Raw genomic sequence first — 9,782 nt, 5'->3', positions numbered from 1 at the left:
TCAAAAACGGAAAACCCTTACATCTAGCGGGTTTTCCGTCTTGCGAGGCGTTCGTCTTGTTGGGCACCACTGTGTTTGCTTTTCCCACTCAGCAAAACTTGTGGCCTGCTGGCATCCATGGTTGATGTCATTTCTGGGTGCTGGAAGCAAGCTGGCCAGGAGTGATGACAGAAAGAGGAGCCAAGGAACATTGTGTGTGTGTGTGTGTGTGTGTGTGTGTGTGTGTGTGATGTGTGTGTTTCCCCCCAGGAACCACAATATTCAACAGACGAGATAGGCAGGTTGTTGCAGAGAGGCCGCATTTTATTAGAATAGCTGCAACATGTCATATAAATATAAATATAAATATATATATGTACACCCTATACATAGACTTGGGGGTATGTCAAGATGTTGAGGGAGGGGAGGGAGGGGTTATTGCTTTGAACTTTTCGCCATTGACTATTATATTCAGTAAACAAACAAACAAACCACTGGGTGGGGAAAAAGCAGGTGAGAAGAGCTCACAGCCACAAATGCGTCACACAATCAAAAGGTTCCCGCGCAAGCGAACAGAGGCGTCACAGCCTCCCCAAAAGGCACAGTCACTAGAGAGTCGCCATCTCTGGTCATGTCCACGCCATGCATTTAAAGCCCTCCTACACCACTTTAATGGGGAATCCTGGGAACTGTAGTTTAAGGGTTCTGGGAATTGTAGTTCCGTGAGGTCAGCACTCTTAACTACAGCTCCCAGCGTTCTTTTTTTTTGGAGGGGGGAGGAGGCGGCATATGAGTGCTTTAAATGAGTGGCACGGATGCGACCTTTCTCTCCAGCTGCATACAAGCCTTGCATCCTTCTTCTCAGGGCCTGGCACAGACGCCAGGAAGAACAGGCAGAATAAAATGAAGGATTTGCAACCAAAAATTAGCAGAAAGCCAGTGCAAAGCTCAACTAACAGGGGGGAGCCAGAGGGTATATTTACAGGGATGTGGGGGGAGGGATCAAAAGGGAGGGAAACTAGTAAACCAAACACAATGGGACCCCAGCAAGGGGTGCAAATGTACTGGAAGGGAGATGCATGCAGTAGCAGCAGCCAGTAGGTAGTTTGGAGAGGCAAGTGGCAGGGCAGCAATGAGAAAGGGCTTCTTAAAAACAACAAAACAGGAAGGAAAAAGGGCAGGGAACCAAGTCTACTTAAGGAATTATGACTGGGGAGGAGGGTCACCTCTTCATTCATCCCTTCTCTGCTTCTGGCAGTTCTCACAGAGTACAATTCCAAGGTGTAAATCTGCTATCATCAACCACCATGTGATGAGCCATCAGGGACCCTGGCCTCCAAACCGGTCTCAGAGCCCGTTGAAACATCCAGCAGAATCGGAGCATGCAACTTTCCCCATAAGGCACTGTTTCCCAAACTTAGGTCTCCAACTGTTTTTGGACTACAACTCCCATCAGCCCTAGCTAGCAGGACCAGCGGTAAGGGACGATGGGAACTGTAGTCCAAAAACAGCCAGAGAGCCAAGTCTGAGAAACACTGCTTTAAGGTATCACTTCAGGCCGCTGAAGTGTTCAAAATGCTCTCCCCTTCAAAAAACTAGAGAAACTAGCAGAAAGCGAGGGAGGCTCCAACTGAACCGTTCTCCCTGCCACACTAGCTTTCAGTGAGCAGGGAGTTCAAAAGTATAATTCTCCTACTACAGTTTAAATGGTACAGGCCGGCCACACATGTAGATTGGCTGTCAGACAACTGCCCAACAATGGGAACCAGGCTGGGAGACGACAAGGTCGTCCGGTTGGGGGGGCAGACTACTATTCCTTAACTAGCTTTGACTATCACTGCAGCTAGATGTGGGTTTTGCTCCTGTTTCAACGGAGGCAGGAAGATCTTAGGGAATAACTGCTCAAGCAGAAATGGTATGTCAGGGTCAACCTTTGCTCTGGGCTGCTCCCCATGGCACCAATAACACACCTAACTGTGACCATAGTGGAGATGCCTATTTTGTGGAAGTTGGGCATAAAAGAAACCCCGCATTTCCTGCCCATGTCAAACCTGTGTGTAAGGTAAAGGTAAAGGGACCCCTGACCATTAGGTCCAGTCGTGACCGACTCTGGGGTTGTGGCGCTCATCTCGCTTTATTGGCCGAGGGAGCCGGCGTACAGCTTCCGGGACATGTGGCCAGCATGACAAAGCTGCTTCTGGCGAACCAGAGCAGCACACGGAAACACCGTTTACCTTCCTGCCGGAGCGGTGCCTATTTATTTACTTGCACTTTGACGTGCTTTCGAACTGCTAGGTTGGCAGGAGAAGGGACCGAGCAACAGGAGCTCACCCCATGGCGGGGATTCGAACCGCCGACCTTCTGATCGGCAAGTCCTAGGCTCTGTGGTTTAACCCACAGCGCCAGCCACCAGCGTCCCAAATCTGTGTGTACTGGCAAGCAAGCACACACACACACACACACACACACACACACACTCATGATCATTATCTTCCTGCTGCACAATAGCCCAAACATGCCAAACGTGTTTTTTCTTAAAGAAACTGGGTTTCCTCCATGTTAAAATGGGGATCATCACAGCCATTCTGTGTGTATTCTGCACATCAATGGTTCCCAGCTCAGAAAAACCCAAAAGCTCTCCTCGTTTCATGCACTTAGGATGGCAAAGATAGGCTGATGAATGTGATTCTGGTTTCTCAGGTATGCCCTCCCTTTCATAGGTTGGCATCCTTCCTCCACAACTTTCCTCTGTGGCTACTCTTGACTAACACCCCTCTGCTGCGGGCATCAGTCTCCATGCTCTTCTCTGCCCTTCTCATTCTCTCGAAAGGATCCTACAGTGGTTTGGTACTGTTTCTGATGATGCAGGCTCTTCCCTATTAAAATGCATGCTTCAATAAATCAGCATATGATTTAAGGTGCTACTGGCCTCTCCCTCTCCTGTAGTCTTTTCTTGCTTCTCTTCTGAAATTTAACCCCATTTGCTATCCTTTATTCTGGAAGAATTTGTGCCAAAATGGTGCAAAAATATTCATATTTTGCCTAATTTATTTTTTGGGGGAAGAATGTAGGGGTATAGGCTGAGTAGGAAACACAACTCTGATAATCAGGACTGAGATGCCTAGTCCCCAGCTCTAATTCTGCACCCTACAAAATGCAGCTTCCTTAATTTCTTTTTTAAAGCAAACCCCAAATGCTGCCCATGTTTTTAGCTCTTATTATTGCACCCTACAATAAATTAGTTGCTGCACTGTCTTTCCTGTAGTAGCCCAATCCGGCCTTTGATTCTGAAATATAAATATTTGCTGTTCTTTATTGTGGATGCAGAATTACTTCGCTGCTTGTGCAAATGTGCATAATTTGCCCAATTTAACCACCACCCTGATCAACAGCATGTGGACTCATCCTTAATTTAAAAATACCCCTTGTGAGTGAACTTCTCTACTTTTTATTCCTTGCTAAGAAAGGAATGGCTTTTACCTCGCATCACTCTAGCGCTCCTGTTCCCCCCAAAAAGTTTAAAGAATATTGCTGGACTATTTTCTGAGCTTGAATTATCATGGAATAAATAACCTTAGAGTTTAGCTACTTATGCAAAGGCAGCAGCTACATTTAGGAAATGTATTGATCATGTTTAAAGTGGGAGGGGAACTGCCTGGAATTTATATAATTTCTTTCCCTGGCGGTGTTGAGGCATACAGAAGGTTTTTATTAGAAGTCTTTCTCTGCTTTATTCTAATTTATGTGTCTACTACCCTGGTTGCTTTAGTTGTTATTTAAAACAAAACAACACACACACAATGCCATATACCATATAAACGCAAGCAATAAAATCTTTTGGGTATTGCTGGAGTATGGGCTATAGCTAGAACGATAAATACACACTTTCGTTCATTTGCATCCATCTGTTTGCTTTCTGCTCACGCACACTCAAGAATTAAAAGTTAGGTGAACAGAAGCCTCACTAGGCATCTGTGGCTGGGCTGGCTCTTTTCAGACTGCGGGGAAGAGTGGGGAATATATACTCTGACCAGGGAAATGCCATCCTCGCTAGGGAAACACTAGTTGTAAATCAGCCGTGGACCACCAACTCTTTACATAGAAGGTTCAGTCCTAGGCAGGGGTCGGTAAACTTTTTCAGCAGGGGGCTGGACTATATTTTTTTTTGGGGGGGGAATAAACGAATTCCTATGCCCCACAAATAACCCAGAGATGCATTTTAAATAAAAGCAGACATCCTACTCATGTAAAAACACCAGGCAGGCCCCACAAATAACCCAGAGATGCATTTTAAATAAAAGGACACATTCTACTCATGTAAAAACATGCTGATTCCCGGACCGTCAGTGGGCCGGACTGAGAAGGCGATTGGGCCGGATGTGGCCCCCGGGCCTTAGTTTGCCTACCCATGGTCCTAGACATCTCTAGGAAGGGGGTGAGGGGGAAAGAGAGAGATGCCGTCTGAAACCTGCCAGTCAGAGTAGACATTTCTGAGTGAGATGGACCAATTGTCTGACAACTCAGTAAAAGGCAGCTTCCTATGGCCTCGGGTGTGTGTGTGTGTTGTGGAGTTGGGTCCAGCTACTTTTGGGGAGGGCTACAGTCGAGTGGTAGGACATCTTGCTTTGCATTCATAAAATCCCAGGTTCATTCCCTCGGGAAAAACCCTGCCTGAACCCCTGACGAGCTGTTGCCAGTCCGTGCAGCCAGTACTGAGCTACGTGGACCAATGGGCAGACTCTGTTTAAGACGACTTCCTATATTCCTGACATGTAAATGTTGTACATGTAGGGGGCATTCTATGGGAGGAAAGCGCTCAAATCATTCAACCTGTAGTCTGGGATGCTGCTATTCAGTGCGTGTGGGGGGAGGGGGGGTTCCTGCTCATTTGCTTCTCCCCAAAGCCCCTCTCCTTGTGAAGATATATCCTTCCCTCTCCCTCTTTATTTATTTAAAAATTATCCTATGTCAAGCACGTCTAATGCGGCTTAGAACAATAAAGAACATAACTGCAACTATATATATTTATATATAACCAGTGTTACAAAAAAAAAGATAAAGATAAAGATAAAGCACACTCAAAACCTCCGTAACATTCCAGCTTCGATCCAACAAAAGGGGGCAACATTACTCGGGGAAGGCTGGCCAATGCAAAACAGGTTCAAAGGCCTTCTCAAAACCCTGCGGCATGCCACAGTTCTAGTGGGAGGGAGTTCCAAAGGCATGAAGCTGCTACAGAGGAGACTCCCTTCCTTTTTTGGGGGGGGGGGACACAGCTCACAGACCGAGGGTGTGGACTCCCCAAGAGGGATTCTCACTGAGATCTCAAGTATATGGGAAGGATGGTACAGGTCCAGACCCCATCAAGGGTCTTAAGACGGGTGCATGTTATGTGTGCTATGAATCCCTTTACCACCATGTCTACAGTATGCTTCAAACTCATGGCCAAAGCCGGTTCTAAGCTTATCAGTGCAGGGATCGCAGTCATGGCGCCCATGGGGCTTAGCAGTTCAATAATTCTTAAAATGTGTTTTGGGTTTTCCTGAACAACTTGACCCGTGTTGTTTCCTACGCCATCAGGGCCAGCAGCTGGAGCGAACGGACTTTGAGTGAGAAACCCACCCGTGTGCGTGTGTCACCATGCATGATTGCGTGAACTTTTGGCATTCTGGTGCTCAGAGTGGAATACTGAAATGCCACGTGTCCCAGTGACTCTTCTGTCCCCAGGCTACAACTGCAAAAGGATGTGAGGATGAAAGGGCGTTTCATGTCTGAACTGCCCAACACTATGAGGTTGTGCTTACCATTTTAAGAGTGTTCTGTGGTTAAAAAAACAAGCAACCCATGTTGCACGAACAAAGAATCACAGGACACCCTTTCGCTGAGGTTCCAGTGGACCTCCGCTGAACGGAGAGCTCAGTCCACCAAAAGGTGACAACCATTCGCAAGGCCTGTTTTGGGTGGGGGCAGCCAATGCGGTGCCTTCCAGCTATCGCTGTTACTGTAATTCCCATCACCCCTCATCACTGGCCAGGCTGGCCGGGGCTGATGGGAGTTGGAGTCCAATGGACAATGCCATGTGAACTACCCCTTTGTTATTGTTCCGCCAGGATGAGCAAGAAGAGGAGAGTCAAGAGGCCTCTGAGTTTGACAGGGACTGACGGCCCCTTTTTCAAACTTGCTTGCCATCGCAGGATAACTTGCTGTGAGTAAACAGGGTCTCATGAGGTGTAGCGGTGTGTGTGTGTGTGTGTGTGTGTGTGTGTGCAGTTTTTCCGAGGGCACAATTTGCTCCTCACACCGCCCCTGCCAACCCTGTGCTGCTTTGCGGGTCTGATCCCATATCCCAGCCTCACAAAACAGCAGAGGGTTGGCAGGGCATCAGGAGGGCACAATGGGCATGGACCAAAGAGCGCCTGCCTGCCCTGCTGTGCCCTCCTCACGCTGCCCCTCCAGCCCGCACCGGCAGGGTGGCATGAGAAGGACACAACAGCCATGTGCTCTTGGGTCCCAGCCTTGCAAAGCGAGGGTGAGCCTGGGATCAAGAGGTGCAAGGCTGTTGTGTCTTTCTCACGCCACCCTCCCTGAGCAGCTCTGCAAGGCTGGGATCATCGGGGCTGGCATTGCATTGGCGACGAGGCTGGCGCATTCTGCCCCCCCCTGCACACACGTGCCTACCCTGGATGTCATGAAGACACGCTCTTAACTTCTGAGCTCTCAGTCACTGACACTCAGCTTGGCTGAATGTGTGCACATATAGGGGTGTGTGTGTGTGTGTGTGTGTACATAACTAACTTTGCTGCTCCTAATGCAAGTTGACTCTGACCGTGGAGAGGGCGTCCCAGGAAGTTGGGAACCCCTTGCTACCACCTAGCAGCTGAAGCCACCCTTCCTGGGGCAAAGCATTCCTCATAGCAATCTCACTATCAAGGGAGAAGGAAGGGACTATATCCCTAGCCTGGATCCCATGGAAGAGAGAGGGGAAAACAGAAGGGGCATGGTGGTGGTTGGGAAGAAGGGGGTTCGGGGGAGGGGAGAAACTGTTACTCAAAGGTGAAGGGGTCATGGGTGCTGAAAAAGAAGTGCCCGTCAACATGTGTATCCAACGTTTCCTTGTCGCTCTCGGGCGGGAAGCGCTCGTGGCAGATGGGGCACTCCTTCCAATGGGCCGGTGAGGGCAGGTCTAAGGGAGAGACCCCCATGCCGCAAGCCCCCGGCTCCGACATCTGCCGCCCTGTCAGGCCACTGCAAACAGAGGGAGGGAGAAAGAGGAAACAGGACAAAATGAGCTGGTGAAGTGCTACGTCATGGAACTGGAAATCTGGCAAAATGATGTCCTGGCTGGGTTCGGAGTGGAGGTGGTTACTTTAGCGTGGGGCTACAACAGGGTTTCGCAATCTTAGCCCTCCAGCGGTTTTTGGACTACAGTTCCCACCATCCCTAACCGCTAGTCCTGCTAGCTAGGGATGATGGGTGTTGTAGTCCAAAAACAGCTGGAGGCACAAGTTTGGGAAACCCTGGACTACGCCATGCAAACCCATGGTAGAGTAAAGAGTCTTGTAGCTTGCTGCAATAGCAGACAAGGTGCATGACTCCTGGAGATGCTGATGGGGCCGTCACGTTAGGTACAGTCCCATTTTAAGACATATGCATGCACACACCCTATCTCAAGGTGCTAACACACTAAGAGCCTGTACAAGCGGGTCTGGGAAACTTGTGGACCTCCAGATGTTGTTAAGATTACATCTCCCAACATCCCTGAACTGGAGCTCCATAGCATCTGCAGAGCCACAGGTCCCCCACCACTGGTGTACAGTCCTCTCTTTGAAAAGGGGGAACTGTAGTCAAAATAGACTCGAGAGCATCCTAGCTTGCGTTACCTGGCCACTTCATAGAAGCCGCTGCCCAGCTCTGGAAGGAGCAGGTTGGTTTCTTCGCCACCGCTCTGGGCAGCTGCCATCAGCACTGCCTTCTCGTCCTCAGCCTCCTAAATACAGAATGCAAAAGTAAGAAGCGGTACAAGCAGGCCTGGCTTCTGCCAACCCCAGGCAGCTCAGCCCCCAACATCCTTTGCCCATCACTGAGGGGAAACAGATGATGGCATGCCTAGGTTGGCAGGGGAAGCTTTCCTGGGTTCTCTTTTGCGTATGTGAGCAAATGAGAAGCCACTAAAGGTAAAGGGATGCCTGACCGTTAGGTCCAGTCATGACCGACTCTGGGGTTTGACGTGGTTGTAATCAAAAACAGTTGTACAGTGGTACCTCAGGTTTCACACACTTCAGGTTACAGACGCTTCAAGTTACAGACTCCGCTAACCCAGAAATAGTACCTCGGGTTAAGAACTTTGCTTCAGGATGAGAACAGAAATCGTACTCCAACAGCAGCAGGAGGCCCCATTAGCTAAAGTGGTGCTTCAGGTTAAGAACAGTTTCAGGTTAAGAACGGACCTCCGGAACGAATTAAGTACTTAATCCGAGGTACCACTGTCATCCAAAACGGTTGCAAACCAAGGTACCACTGTGTCAATATACCGCCTAGCCCTAGTGGGGAGGGAAAGCAAGTGGGAGGAGGGATGGAATAGAGTGTTGTGGCGAAGGGCATTGCTTGCTGGCTGGCAGTGAACAAGAGCAGTCTGCACTGAAACAGTTTATTTCAGGTTCCACTTGCGCTAGCTAAAATGGGAACTTCTGCATTCTCTAACATGCCCTGCTTGAGAGCCTCCCAGAAGCATCAGACTGGCCGATGATTAACACAACACACTAGCTAGATGGAGTTTTGGCCACAACCAGCAAGGAAATTCTTCAGTTCTTAGGTTTGGCCAGATCCATGACCTCCCATCAGCTGATTTGCACCCTTCTCTGCCTCCCAGGGCCTCACCGAGTCGGAACTGGAATCCTCGGGCAGCTGCTTGATCTGATTGGCAATGGGTGCCGGCTGGCTGATCACCACGGTGTGAGCGGGTCCCCGGGCACAAGGCGGAGTGGTAGTAGCTGCCCGGTTGTCACACAAACTGTAGGACCCGAGTTGCGCAGGCAAGCGCATGTCCTCGGGACACTCATCCTCAGAGTCGGACAGCGGCGAGTCCAGGGAGCCTGGGAGGTGTGTAGGAGAAGGGACAGGAGAACAAAAACACACGGTCAAGGGAGAAAGTGTGTGTGTCAGAGTTACCGTATTTTTCGCTCTATAGGACGCACCCGACCGTAGGATGCACCTTGTTTTAGAGGGGGAGAACAAGAAGAAAAAAATTCTCCCCATCACTGCTCAGCGCCCCTTCAGCGAAGCGGCAGGAGAATCGGAGCCCCTTCCATTTCTCCTCCCACTTTGCTGAAGGGGCGCTGCGCAGCTCTCCCTCTCTGCTGAAGCCAAGAGAGTCTTGCTCTCCCGGCTTCAGCAAAAGGAACCCAAAGCCTTCGGAGTGCAGCACGAGTTCCCGCTGCGTTCCGAAGGCTTCAGGCGGCTATCCCTGAAGCCTGGAGAGCGAAAGAAGAAGAAGAAGAGGAGGAGGAGGAGGAAGAAGAGTTTGGATTTGATATCCCGCCTTTCACGCCCTTTAAGGAGTCTCAAAGCGGCTAACATTCTCCTTTCCCTTCCTCCCCCACAACAAACACTCTGTGAGGTGAGTGGGGCTGAGAGACTTCAAAGAAGTGTGACTAGCCCAAGGTCACCCAGCAGCTGCATGTGGAGGAGCGGAGACGCGAACCCGTGTTATGTACTGAAGTTCTCACCCTGGGCCAGCAGGGGGATACCGTAGATAGTTTTCACTCAGGTCCACGTCAGTTATTTTAGGCGGGAAACCCTGGGTT

At 49.7% G+C, this 9,782-nt stretch overlaps 1 protein-coding gene across 3 annotated transcripts in view; it reads right to left on the bottom strand.

Moving 5' to 3' along the window:
- Window positions 1-282: 282 nt before the first annotated feature.
- Window positions 283-9,782, bottom strand: part of CALCOCO1 (calcium binding and coiled-coil domain 1) — a 47,711-nt gene continuing 38,211 nt past the window's right edge. For all 3 annotated transcript variants that reach the window (XM_079966693.1, XM_079966692.1, XM_079966694.1), the window contains exons 13-15: window positions 8,857-9,071; window positions 7,860-7,966; window positions 283-7,224 (exon numbers count right to left, since the gene is read on the bottom strand). In XM_079966693.1, coding sequence (XP_079822819.1) covers window positions 7,023-7,224; window positions 7,860-7,966; window positions 8,857-9,071 — 524 coding nt within the window. In that variant the 3' untranslated portion in view covers window positions 283-7,022. The remainder of the gene's footprint in view (window positions 7,225-7,859; window positions 7,967-8,856; window positions 9,072-9,782) is intronic.

Source organism: Podarcis cretensis (genome assembly GCF_951804945.1).
Source record: "Podarcis cretensis genome assembly, chromosome: 2".
In the NCBI taxonomy this organism is placed as follows: Eukaryota; Metazoa; Chordata; class Lepidosauria; order Squamata; family Lacertidae; genus Podarcis; species Podarcis cretensis.
The sequence above is the reverse complement of the archived record's forward strand: the minus strand, read 5'-3'. Positions and strand labels throughout refer to the sequence as shown.